Source organism: Pristiophorus japonicus, chromosome 8 (assembly GCF_044704955.1).
Source record: "Pristiophorus japonicus isolate sPriJap1 chromosome 8, sPriJap1.hap1, whole genome shotgun sequence".
Lineage (NCBI taxonomy): Eukaryota > Metazoa > Chordata > Chondrichthyes > Pristiophoridae > Pristiophorus > Pristiophorus japonicus.
This window is the reverse complement of record NC_091984.1, coordinates 115954155-115968387: the sequence shown is the minus strand read 5'-3', so window position 1 is coordinate 115968387 and position 14233 is coordinate 115954155. Positions and strand designations below refer to the sequence as shown.

The 14233-nt window shown below is 40.9% G+C and overlaps 1 protein-coding gene across 1 annotated transcript; it reads left to right on the top strand.

Moving 5' to 3' along the window:
* Positions 1 to 8694: 8694 nt before the first annotated feature.
* Positions 8695 to 13712, top strand: LOC139269158 (regulator of G-protein signaling 1-like). The gene is given in 6 exon segments (XM_070888258.1): positions 8695 to 8883; positions 8885 to 9075; positions 9983 to 10093; positions 10413 to 10474; positions 10592 to 10758; positions 12004 to 13712. Coding segments are annotated over 6 exon segments (903 nt in total). The 3' UTR covers positions 12187 to 13712.
* The last annotated feature ends 521 nt before the right edge of the window (positions 13713 to 14233 follow it).

Below are 14233 nucleotides of genomic sequence, written 5' to 3'. Positions count from 1 at the left end.
AATCCGACCTAAATGAATTACGCTCACGCAGAAACTTTGGGGAAACTTGGAGATTTGAATTTACTCCAAAAAAACGGAGCCGCCAAAAAAACGGCGCAGATAATTGGGGAAAATTGAGTCCCAGATCTGTTCATATCTAAAATTGCAAATAGCTTAGCACCCAGTGTCCTTGACACACAGAATCCAGTCCCATCTGTTTTGAATTCCTCCCAAAAAACAAGTAAATGACTCATTTGAAATTATTTTTACCCAAGTTGTCACGAGGCAGCTCCCTTCGTTTTTTAGTGCTCTAACATAAAAATACCTTGAATTTGTATGAAATAAAGGTTGATTAATCAACGGCAGTGTGATTCCTGTATGATCAACACTGACATATTTGCATGCCGTTGATCCAAGAAGGTCACTGACTATTTTTAATTAAACGGTAAATTTAGCAAACTAATCACACCCCATTACTCATCGAGCAACAGTCTAGGGACTGGGTTATCATGAGAGAAACATTAATTACATTATAACGTACCAGATGACCAGAGGTCCCAGTGCTTCTTAGAAAGAAATGTGCTTCTTGCACATTCTAATACCAAAAAAAACTAAACATTGCAAACAAACAGATTACAAGCTGAAATAGGTAAATTATCAAACATTTGTCAAATATTGATCCAGGAAAAAAAACTGTACAATCGTTTTCATACAATATTAGTGTATATTCTCACACCGATACAATATTAGTGTATATTCTCACACCGATACAGTATTAGTGTATATTCTCACACTGATACAGTAATATTGTATCTGTGTGAGAATATACAGTAATATTGTATATTCACACACACCGGTACAATATTACTGTATATTCACATACACCGATACAATATTACTGTATATTCTCACACTGATATACTACTGGTGTATATTCCTCACACACTTCAAGTGTGAGGAAAACATAGGGTGGGGGTAGCACAGCTGGAGAGGGATTGACAGGGGTCATCCCACCTTGTTTTTGGATTGGGTGACTTTGTACAGCTGGGTCCCAGTGGCATTAATCCATTGCTCTCTCTGTAGGGATGTGCTGTGTGATTTGGGAGAGGGAATGTGTTTTGTCCTAAACCAGGAAGGGGTTGAGCTCGAGGCATAACCCATACATCAAGCCCTTTGACTAGCATGTACCTTTGTGGTGGGAGAAGCAGTGCTCTGCCACACTGGGTGTACAACTTACCACAAGCTGTGACATTTGTGCTAGTCTGCACCTCAAGTGGAAATTTGCACCACCGGAGACAGGCCTAGCAGGTAGCGGGAGGGGGGGCTGGGGGGCATCAAAGCAGATCTTGACCTTTAGGCAAATGGAATGTTGGCCTTTATTGCAAGGGGGATGGAGTATAAATGCAGAGAAGTCCTGCTACAACTGTACAGGGTATTGTTGAGGCCACACCTGGGGTACTGCGTGCCATTTTGGTCTCTGTATTTAAGCAAGGATGTACTTGCATTGGAGGCAGTTCAGACAAGGTTCACTAGGTTGATTCCAGAGATGAGGGGATTGACTTATGAAGATAGGTTGAGTAGATAGGGCCGATACTCACTGGAGTTCAGAAGAATGAGAGGTGACCTTATCAAAACATATAAGGTAATGAGGGGGCTCAACAAGGTGGATGCAGAGAGAATATTTCCACTCATAGAGGAAACTAAAACTAGAGGACATAGTCTCAGAATAAGGGTCCACCCATTTAAAACTGAGATGAGGAGGAATTTCTTCTCTCTGCCCCAGAGTGCTGTGGAATTCTCTGCCCCAGAGTGCTGTGGAGACTGGGTCATTGAATATAGTTAAGGCGGAGCAGGCTCGAGGGGCCAAATGGCCTACTCCTGCTCCTATTTCTTATGTTCTTATGTTTATATCACAGTTTTTATGACTGTTGCATTAAACCTTTACAAGGAATTAAGAATTCTCAACACATTAACACACGCATACTCTGAACTAGAACGGGAATCCCAAATTTAGCCCACAGTTTGTGTAAGCCCTTTCTCCCCACCTCACCTGTGTAAGGGAGTGGTCTCTATGAGGGGGTCAGATTCCCTTTTGACCAACTTGAGCGGTTTGAATCGCTCCCACTCCCTTGGGTTCTAGACTCTGGATTTATTTGGGGGATGTGACAAAGTGCAAAGGACACTGGTTTGATGTAAAAGAACTTTGATTTTATTACAGTCAAGAACATGCAAACTTAGAATTACTCTAAGAAGAAAGTACAATGTCAAAACTTATTCAAACTTATTAAAGAACCGTACCTTACACACTCAGAGGGGGTTACAATAGCTTATAATGACTCTAATAGAGAACAATACATCACATATTCAAAGGGGGTTACAGTAGAATTACACCTCCCACCTCCCAATACCTAATCCTAGCTAGTTTGGGCTCCAGGGCAGGCAGGGACTATGCTTACCAATCCTTTTGACAGTTAATGGTAGATCGCGGTTTCGGGGTTCGCTGGATGCGGTAGGGTCGGCTTGCCGTATCCGAACGTTGGAGAAGACTTCTTGCTGCGCAATCTTCAGTTGGGTTGAGTCCGCTGATGCAGTAAGGCGCTTTTTGGATCTGTGGGGTAAGTACCTGTTTTCTTTGGTTAGAAATAGGTTTCTAAAGTCTTTTAGGTAATGTTTTACCTGTTGGTAGGTCAGGATTAGATTGTAGAGTGAAAACTTTGATTCTTCGGTTTTTCCCCATTGGAGTTTGGTCGATCGTGGTGGTTTTCCGTTGATACCACGTTTGTTGTGGTCGGTTGCTGCCACGATAGTGATGTTCTTCCTTCCTTCAGGACTTCAGGACTTCAGGACTTCGAGGCTGGAGAAGTTAGTTTACAACTGTCGCGTTGGTTTCTCTCCTTGTCTTGATGACATCAGCTTGGTCTCAGTTGTATGGCAAAGTGTGTCATCTGAGGTGGTAGCAACCTTGTAGCTACCTAGCAACCTAACCTCTGTTGAAAACAGGGGCCAGTTATACGGTTTGAGTGGTTCTAATCTTGGTGCCAAATCAGTTCAGAATTCTTTGTTTAAATTTGGCGGGCTTGACTCTTTTGTAATATTTTGGCGGGCTCGTTAAAAGTTGATATGTTTTGGGTGGGTTGATGTTCGAAAACTGTTTCCTGATGGAAATATTAGCTTGGTAATTGCAATGTCCTTTTGTGCTTAGTTTTTCGCATATAGACTGGCTTGGGCCTCTTTGTGATGTATATGCTGAAGTGGTTTTCCAGTTTCAAGTTGATGGTTAGCTATCTCTGGGTCATTTGTAATGTTAATGTCTCTTGTGGAGAAGGATTCTCGAATATCCATTTCTCCAGACAGGTTACTTTAGTCCTCACACCCAAGGTAGTCTCACTAATCAGGTTGTCTCCTGTCAGTCCTCTTAGGCCCGCCCACAGCCTTGAATTTGTCTTGTAAAAGTTCAAAATTCTATTAAAGTTCGTAGTTTCTTCCATAAGCACTTTAGGGTTCCAAACTTTGATAGATAGTCCCAAATTAAATTTCCTTTCGAATGAGCCCAAACACAGGGGGTGGGGGGGTTCCTGTGAATTTTGCACCCTTTCACCAGCCATATCATTCTTCAAAGCCATTTTGAAAAACATGCACAGACTGGTTTTCTAACGCTAAAAGCCAGCTACCCCGACCACAAACACATACTTTTAAGGCCGAATCTTATAGTTTCGCCAAATTGAAGGGTTGTTTGGCAAATCCTGATGACATTTTCTAACTCAGTAACAAAGCAATAAGGCTCGGTTCCCACCTCCTGGTACTGGTCGCCTGTATCTGCTCAAAGCACTCAATTTATTTTTTTCCTGACAGAAGTGAACAAAACAAACAACAACAAGATGGTTTTCAATACTCAAGAATCCCTCTCCCATATTACTGCCTCTTGGAATTTTGAATGGCCCTGTCATTATCATGATTGTATTTTTTTTTAACAGAGTGACTCGACCTTCCAAAGGACAGAAACCCTCGGCAACCATCTTGCACAATTTGATCTGTGGGGTCATTCTTTAATGGGTTTTGTGAGATCTGAATGAAAAACGAAGGGCTCTCGTGTAGGAGAGAATAAAAAGATCAGATGACGTCGGGAAGAAAATGCAGGGCGATTAGGAGTTCCACCATTTTGAGATGCTAGAAAGGACTGAGTTAGAGCTGGAAATGGTGCAATAACTCTTGATATCAACACAATGAGGATGCAAGGAGCAGCAACATAATTCATTAGGCATGGAGAGACAGACACAATTGCCACTAAATTAATCTACCATTTTCCAATAGGAGAGAAAATATGTATTGCCAAAAGTACTTGAACAGGACAGTACTGTCTTATAACATTCAGATTAAAAAATGTTGCAAGCATTCTGAGGAAAACACAGATAAGAACTATGCAGTCATCTTTAAATTTTGTGTTTAGTGGCATATCTCTATATCAACAGACTTCCTTCCTTGTACTATGAAAAGTTGACGTGGATGAAATAACTTCAGTACATGTTTTACAGTGCAGTTAGCAAACCGCACTACCATGTAGCTAATAAAATCATACAGCACAGAAGGAGGCCATTCGGCCCATCGTGCCTGTGCTGACTCTGAAAGAGCTATCTAATTTGTGCCCCACTCTTTCCCCATAGCCCTACAAATTGTTCCCTTTTCAAGTAGAGATTCAATTCCCTTCTGAACGTTATTATTGAATCTGCATCCACCTCCCTTTCAGACTTTGCATTCCAGATTATAATAACTTGCAAAGTAAAAAAAAATCTTCTCATCTCCCCCTGGCTCTTTTCAATTATCTTAAATCTGTGTCCTTTGGTTACTGACCTTCCTGCCTGTTAGAAACAGTTTCTCCCTATCTACTCTATCAAAACCCCATCTAACTTCAAACCTTCCATTAACCTTCCCTGCTCGAAGGAGAACAATCTCAGCTTCTCTAGAGTCTCCACATAACTGACACCCCTCACCCCTGGTAGCATTCTGGTAAATCAATACACGATATACTTTGGTTCACCAGCACTTTCATTATTTGCCCGTTTATGTGACTTGACTTGTCCTTCCTGCAATCCAGCGCCTTTGTATTTGGAAGATGCAAAGGAACCAAGTTACACACAGTGGCCAAGACTCGCTGTATGTTACACTAAGTAGTGTGTGAATACAAAGCTCTTCTAAGGCTGGACCAGAAGGGTGTGTGTGGGTGTGTGTGTGGCAGAGGATTGGAGCCAGGGTTGGTCACTGGCAACTGGTAAATCATCCTCATCCTCATCATCATAGGTAGTCCCTCGAAATCGAGGAAGACTTGCTTCCACTCTAAAAGTGAGTTCTCAGGTGACTGTACAGTCCAATACGGGAATTACAGCCTCTGTCACAGGTGGGACAACAGTCAGAAGGAAAGGGTGGGTGGGAGTCTGGTTTGCCGCACGCTCCTTCCGCTGCCTGCACTTGTTTTCTGCATGCTCTCGGCGATGAGGCTCAAGGTGCTCAGCGCCCTCCTGGAAGCTCTTCCTCCTCTTAGTGCGGTCTTTGGCCAGGGATTCCCAGGTGCCGGTGAGGATGTTGCACTTTATCATGGAGGCTTTGAGGGTGTCCTTGAAACGATTCCTCTGCCCACCTGGGGCTCGCTTGCCGTGTAGCAGTTCAGAGTAGCATGCTTGCTTTGAGTCTCATGTTGGACATGTGAACAATGTGGTCCACCCAACGGAGCTGGTCAAGTGTGGTCAGTGCTTCGATGCTGGGGATGTTGGCTTGATCGAGGTGCGTCTATCCTCCCAGTGGATTTGCAGGATCTTGAGGAGGCAGTGTTTGTGTTATTTCTCCAGCACTTTGAGGTGTCTACTGTATATGGTCCATGTCTCTAAGCCATATAGGAGGGCAGGTATCACTACAGCCCTGCAGACCATAAGCTTGGTGCCAGATTTGAAGTCTGGTCTTCAAACACTCTTTTCCTCAGGTGACCGAAGGCTGCACTGGTGCACTGGAGGCAGTGTTGGACCCCTTCGTCGATGTCTGCCCTTGCTGATAGTAGGCTCCCAAGGTATGGAAAATGGTCCACGTTGTTCAAGGCCGTGCCGTGGATTTTGCTGATCGGGGGGTAGTGCTGTGTGGCGGGATTAGGTTGGTGGAGGACTTTTGTCTTATGGATGTTTAGTGTAAGATCCATGCTTTCGTATGCCGCAGTGAAGATGTTGAGGATGGCTTGGAGTTCAGCCTCTGAATGTACGCAAATGCAAGCGTCGTCCGCAGTGTAGTTCGATGACAGAGGATGGAACAACCTTGGATTTAGCCTGGAGGCGACGAAGGTTGAACAGGTTCCCATTGGTAAATATTGTACCATCATCAAGTGCTACTTTCAATCAAAATAAATAAATCTATTCAAAGGACCCTGTAAATATTTAAGGACATAACCTTCAAATTAAAATTAGAGCTAGGCAGCTCGAGGCTGATGTCAGGAAGCACTTCTTCACACAAAGGGTAGTGGAAATCTGGAACTCTCTCCTCCAAAAAACTGTTGAGGCTCAGGGACAATTGAAAAATTTCAAAACTGAGATTGGTAGATTTTTGTTAGGCAATGGTTTACAGAACCAAGGCGGGAAAATGGAGTTAAGGAACAGATCCAATATGATCTTATTGAATGGCAGAATAGGTCAGAGAGGCTGAATGGCCTACTCCTATTCCTATGTTTCTATAAAATATTAATAAACTGGAATGAGCTCTCAGGGATTGAGGAATCATAGTGGCATGTTGGAAGAGTTCGAGTGGGTATTGTTTATGAACTGTACTAGGAATGGTAGCATAGTGGTTATGTTACTGGACTAATGATCAGGAACTATGAATTCAAATCCCACCACAGCAGCTGGGGAATTAAAAAATTCAATACAATATATCTGGAATAATTTTTAAAAGCTAGTAAAACTACCGGATTGTCGTAAAAACCCATCTGGTTCACTGATGTCCTATTAGGGAAGGGAATCTGCCATCCTTATCCAGTCTGGCCTATATGTGACTCCAGACTCACAGAAAATATGGTTGACCCTAAACTGCCCTCTGAAATGGCCTAGCAAGCCACTCAGTTGTATTCAAGAAGGTGGCTCATCACCATCGTCTCAAGGGATGGGCAATAAATACTGGCTTTACCGGCGATGTCCATAATCGCATGAATGAATAAAAATAATACATGAAATAGATCAAAGATTTTGGTCAAGAAGCATGAGATAAATGTCTTGGTAATCTTCTCAGTATGTTTATATAGTCCTTACCTACCACATTTTACAAACAACAACAACAACTTGCATTTATATAGCGCTGTTAACGTAGTGATACGTCCCAAGGCGCTTCACAGGAGTATTATGAGATAAAAAAAATCTGACACCGAGCTGCATAAGTAGAAATTAACGCAGGTGACCAAAAGCTTGGTCAAAAAGGTATGATTTAAGAGTGTCTTGAAGGAGAAAAGAGAGGTAGAGAGGCGGAGAGGTTTAGGCAGGGAGTTCCAGAGCTTGGGGCCTAGGCAACAGAAGGCACGGCCACCAATGGTTGAGCAGTTATAATCAGGGATGCTCAAGAGGGCAGAATTAGAGGAGTGCAGACATCTCGGGGGGTTGTGAGGCTGGAGGAGATTAGTGAGATAGGGTGGGGCGAAGCCATGGAGGGATTTGAAAACAAGAATGAGAATTTTGAAATTGAGGCGTTGCTTAACCGGAAGCCAATGTAGGTCAGCGAGCACAGGGGTGATGGGTGAATGGGACTTGGTGTGAGTTAGGACATGGGCAGCCGGGTTTTGGATCACCTCTCGTTTACGTAGAGTAGAATGCGGGAGGCCAACCAGGAGTGCATTTTAATAGTCAAGTCTAGAGGTAACAAAGACATGTTACAAAGATTAAAGAAACTACACCACATATTCAGGGTTAATCTCTTTTACATACCTGTGAATGTTTTTAGATTGGTACCAATGTGTATCAGAGTTGCATGAATTATTTACTTACTTTTGCTCTGTGCAGTAGAATATATTTTCTTACTATTTGCCCCGCAACTAGATGGATGCAAAAGCTTTCAATCAGTCTGTTTTGTTGCAATGTCATTCATGCATGGCAAGTATGGATTGGGCAATAATCAATCTTCATGGACAGCTATAACCGAGATATATGTGCACACTGGATTCACACCAACCGCGGTGTGAGTGGGTTATTGGATAGATAAGGTGATGTGGGTGGCGGGGAAACTCAGCAGGCGTGTTTAATCTGGATGGTCAGTCCTCCGCTGGAAGAGGTAATTGGCGATAGGTTTATCCACTTGGGACGTTTTACTACATTAAAGGCACAATATAAATGCAAGCTGCTCTTGTTGTATCACCTGATCGAGAACAGACAATTTTGAGCTCAGTTTCAAAACCCGGCTTTAGGATTCTACTAAATGTTACATTAAAAGTCGCAAATACTAACTAAACAACTGGCCATATTATCAACCTCATTAACCAGCTGCTTGCATCCTGCTCGTACATTGTGATCGCATTGAAAACACAGCCCCTAACATGAAGCCCAGCCAGCACGTATTGTGAAACTGTAGCAAAACGTCCCAAAGATAACACGGTTCTCTCGTCACCTCTTTGACGAAATCTATGCAAAAGGATAACATTTGCATGGTCTTGAGACTTTGCACCTATTTGAATTAAAAATAAGAGTGCTGCTCTACGTACGCATGAGACTGCCATTTGGTTTAAGCAACCACGTCAACAATGGCCCAAAAAAAGTGAACTTCCTTTTTTGTGGTGTCGTGAATTCACATCAGCCAGTTCTATTCGCACAAACACTACTTCCCCCCTCCTCCGCCGCCCCCCCCACCCACCAGCTCCTGCCTATATATCAGTGCGATGTGAGAGGAACAAGAAACATCAGAAGAAACGTGTACAGAACAGCGAGTGAAGCAGAGCTTACAGTATCGTCCACGACTAGTCAACCAGCCAGACATGCCTGAACTCATGTTCTCCCAGAACACATCAACCAAGTTGAAAGAAGTCAACAACAACAACTGCACTGCTATTGAAACTCAAGTGACAGAGAAAAGGAAAGCAAAGAATCTGTAAGCATTATCATCTTACTATTACTCGTAGGGGCCTCTAAATTATGGCATTTCTAAGTAACTTCCACTGGTTACATTGTGCAACATACCTGACATCCCCCTCTCAGACTTGCACATTTTCAAATGAATGACATATCGTTTGCTCTTTTATCTTAAATATATTCAGCCATGAACTCATTGAATGGCGGTGCAGGCTAGAAGGGCCGAATGGCCTACTCCTGCACCTATTTTCTATGTTTCTATATTCCAAAGCAAACCGAGTAATGGTTGGATCCAGATACCTTTTAAAAAAAAAACAGGTGTAATGTTTTCGAATAAATATTTCTCATACATTGGGAACTGCTTTGCTAATTGACAAAATTATAAGCTGCAGAAAGATACATGCATATTATAATGCAAATTAAAGTTGCACTTTCCTATAAATACTTTGCTGTTCATTGTGCTAGTCAGAATATGTAAATATTACTCTCTCATCTGAGATCAATAATGGAAAATTAATGCAAATTATCTGAAGACAAAAACTGGACGTCAGCAGAGCTCAAAACTACTTCAACAAAGAGGCTTTATCTATAAAGCGTAGTCTCCTGGCATTAGTCGATTAATATATCAGGCCATTTCAACAACACATCTGCAGAAGTCACCACGTTCCATTTTGCTTAAAACTGTATTTCTTTAATGAGTTTTACTTCTAACTGTTGGTTCTCTCAAGGTAACTTACTGCTATTTAACTGTATTCCATTTCTTTTCCAAAAGATATGAATTTTATGTCTGAGTAAAGTAAATCTAAAAGAAGCAAATTCCAATTACATTTCTTAAGCAGATTGTTCTTACTCCAGCGATTGTAGTTATTTAATTCTAGGATCTGCCTTTGACAATACTGACACTCGTTTTTTTAAATGTTGCTTAGCGCCAAGGACCTGAAGACTCGCCTGTTTTCCGTACTACTGAACTCCGATTCTCAACATCCATCTATAAATTTTCTATCCAACATGACAGGGAAACTGGACTTGTCCATTGGGTAAGTGTTTTCTCTTTCATTCCTTTGAGCACTGAATTCTCTGACAGATATTCGCTGTAAAGTTAAGCATTATAAAATTGCATCTGAGAAATTTAAGCAAATGTAGAATGTGCGTTTCATTATTGGGAGAGCAAAAATTGTACTACCAGAAAAACAAACATTAAAGAATCAAATTCACTTCGTCTTGAAGTAATTTTGTCCAAACTATATATGATCTTGCTACTATAAAAATCAGAAAAAAATACATATTTAAACAAGTGAAAAGTTGATTTGAATTTAGGAACAAAAGATTTTAAATCATTCAATTTTTTTTCCACAGACTCACTCGTGAGGAAGCAATGCAATGGTCCAAGTCTTTGGACGTACTCCTGGCTGATCCATGTAAGTGATATTTCCTACTCCGATGTTTGATTGTTGCTGCCGATGATCTCTTTCATGTTATTTTTCTTTAATAGCACTGTAAATAATGATTTGAATTGATATTTTCTCTTCCTCTAGGTGGTCGTGCTGCATTCAGAGGCTTCCTCAAGTCAGAGTTCAGTGAGGAGAACATTGACTTCTGGCTGGTCTGTGAGGACTACAGGAAAACCAAGTCTTCTGCAAAATTGGACTCCAAGGCTCAACATATTTACACAGAATTCATACGGAGTGATGCCCCAAAGCAAGTGAGTGTTTTTTTTTTCATTAACAGACTTAATATCTGAAATGGATAAATAATAATGGAAGTACCAAAACATTTTTTTTAAATAATTCATCTGTGAATAATGAAAAAAGCATTTCTAGTAGATGTTACACAAATGCTTTGTGGGTGTTCATTAATGGTGCATTCAGACTGGGTCCCTTCAAGCATTAGTAGTAAAATCAAAGAATATCACTATGGTCTGGTCATCTCCAGTGAAACGCTCCTAGAATCTTTAATTCACTTAATTACAACAATTACTGACACGGGTGAAGCAAATGTGAGTCATGTCCCCTCCTGTCCTTGAAGGTTAGAGTATTGTATTCAACTATCGCATCAAAAGAAACATCTGCACTCCTACCGGTGTCTCTTAGTCACCCTAGTCACTATGTTTTATGCATTAAAACTCTGGTTCGAGGCAATCTAGGAGTAGACAGACATTTTCAAGTACAATTCTTCAAGTGCCTAATAGGAACAAAAAGTTGGCATGAGTACAAGCCAAATGGTTCCATTTTATACTCACACTGACCTTTTCAATCAGATTTCCAATAGAGGAAAAGACACCTTTTTGTGTAAATTTCGCCCGCATGGGATAAAATTGCCATAATTAAGAGTGACTGAGAAAACGTATGCAGGTATCTCCCAATTATAACACTTGGGATCATACAGCAATTCAGCACAATACTCTGCAGAATATCACTGCGTTCCGCTATGAGTACAGTTAACTAAGCCAACATAAGTGGAGTAGATCTGACATCAACCTGGGCTCAGCAGTTTGAATGTGGCATAAGCTGAAGGACGGACTTGGCTTGTACTATGTATGTGGTACCAAGAACGCTGGGCTGAGCTGCTCTGACAGCATAAACTCTTAACGTCCAACAGAAAAACATCACAACACCAGTATAACAAGGCTTTTATCCATATTTCAAGAACTCAATTTTGCAGAATTGGAATTATTGATTGTCAGACCTTTAATGAATCTTCATGGTTCAAGGCCATTCACAGGGCAGCAATAGTTAAACAAAGGGATTGGTAATGTATGGGGAAATTCAACAGTTATTCTGAACAGAAGTACATTGGGGAGGTGGATTTATTCTCAAGTGATATCTAATGATCAGGGTGTAGAAGTGGACTATTTTCAGATTAGAAAAATAATGAATGTAAAATACAATGTTGTCAAGAGGGAAAATAGAGAGCAATGTATTCAACTGATGCCCTTTTCGATTTCTAGGTCAACATTGATGGTAATACAAGAGATTTGGTCAGCAGAAGTATTCTACTGCCAACCCCCACTTGTTTTGAAGGGGCCCAGAGAATTATCTTCAGTCTGATGGAGAAAGACTCTTACTCCAGGTTCTTAAAATCAGATGCCTACTTAAACCTGATAAACAAGACACAGAGCAGCAATAGTTAAACAAAGAGATTTGCCCCAACAACAAGGCAATCAAAATATGGAACACCAATTCTGTATTGCTCATTCCTGAGTGCACCACAGTACTGCGTAGAGCTAGTGAAATGGATCTTCCAGGAAGCAGAAAAACTCAATTATCAGACGAACAATGTCACAGAACATGACACAGTTAAGATATCACAGAAGAAGGGCAAGGAGTACTGGACAATTAAGTTTCCCAATGCCGTGACATATGTATTTAACTGCAAGGCTTCTCACCGTTATCAAGACAATTTTTTTTCCTTCACGAGACGAATTACAGAGAACTTGTGATAAATTTGATTTCGTAGAGAGGCAGAATATTTTCTTACAATATGCAAAATTTGGCCACGGGTAGCCTGGTCACTTTGATCCCGGCAACCGAATATGAACTGAACTCTCCTATTAATGCTGACTGGATCTTAAAGATAAACTGAAAAACATTTCCTTTGACAGTCGCTACATAAGCTATGCGGAAGAGTTTTAGCTGATGTTTGTGTGTGCCTCACAATACTGAATATCCTGGATTGCTTTGCACAATGCTTCATGACTAATGTTACCTAATATTCTGATACAGAAAGAAGGAACTGTGATGAATAGTTTAGCATATTTATTTATTATTGCTATTTTTTCTAATTTTAAGTGAACATTCTGAGCTTAGCGTTAAAGCGATGGCACGAGAATGATTGTGGGTCATTACCTGCGCTAAATATTGCTGCAGACAATGGCAGTATTGGTCCTCAGTTCATTACAAGCACTTTGGTGACTTGATAGCCTGGAGTTTTTTTACCAGCATGGTCAGACAGGGAAGGCCAAGGCCATACAATACAATGATGGGAACAGCTAGAATACCTGAACTGTTACCCCAGTAATTGTGCCTGAAAGGTGTCTCCTGCAGGGACCATCTCGACCCAATCATTAATGTTTCATATGATTGCTGAGAGTGAAAAGTTGTTAAAATTTCTTTAATAAAGCCAGATTTTAGCCATTTCAAAAGTACAAAACATGGAGTTTCCATTTGTGAAACTCTTTAAAAATATATCTTTGTTTGCATCTTTAATGCAGTAAAATGTCCCAAGGCAATTCAGAGGAATGTAATCAGACAAAAATTGACACCAAGTCAAAGAAGGACAGGTGACCAAACACTTGGTCAAAGGGACTGACACCACCATGTCTGTCTTTGATACTATTGAAGGATCTCCCTCTGGCAATTGCATTGGCCATATGGTGATGTCATCAACACAACACCGTAATGATGAGTGAATGGCAGATTATGGTTTGAAAGCCAAATATTCCTGTTGACACAGGTTCCTCATCAGTGATGCTCAAATATCCTATTAGGTCAGATAGTTTGTCTGGCAAGGAAATTATAATCACCACTTTTCCAGCAACATTACCAAAGACCATTTTGTATGAATTGGACACACAACTTCTGGTACACCCAGGCATTTTATTAATTCCAATTGCTGGTGCTCATGAACAGGCAATAAAATATTTCTTTTTGCAATTAAGCTGTCAGGACCATTCATTCTTTTGTTCAATCTCAAGTGCATTGTTATAAAGCAAAGTATTTTTTTCAGTGGGAGAATAAATAGTAGCAGCTCCCTCAGGTGGTTGATGGGTTCAGGTCACATTATAAACTGTGCGTGGTGGTCTCGAATGTCCAGCGTGATGCTTGTAGTTGATCAGTGATACCAGTCACACTGAAAAGTTAATGACCGAGTAATCACACACCATGAATTGAATAATGGTCAACAATTGACTAATGGGACCCAACAATAGTCAGCAAATGGGATGTAATAATGACTATAAATAATAATATACTTTGGTGGGCTGTCTTTTCCTCTGTTCACTAATTTTGCTAAATATTAAATGAGAATATAAACATGTGATCTAGTACTTGACTCTTTACTATGCAGTATGCTGTTATTACTACCACTTCTGTTTCTTCAGTATGGGATTCTGGGACCATAAGGCACAATATGATCACTGCTGGGCATTGTTATCCCATCTATAGAGACTACCTACCACA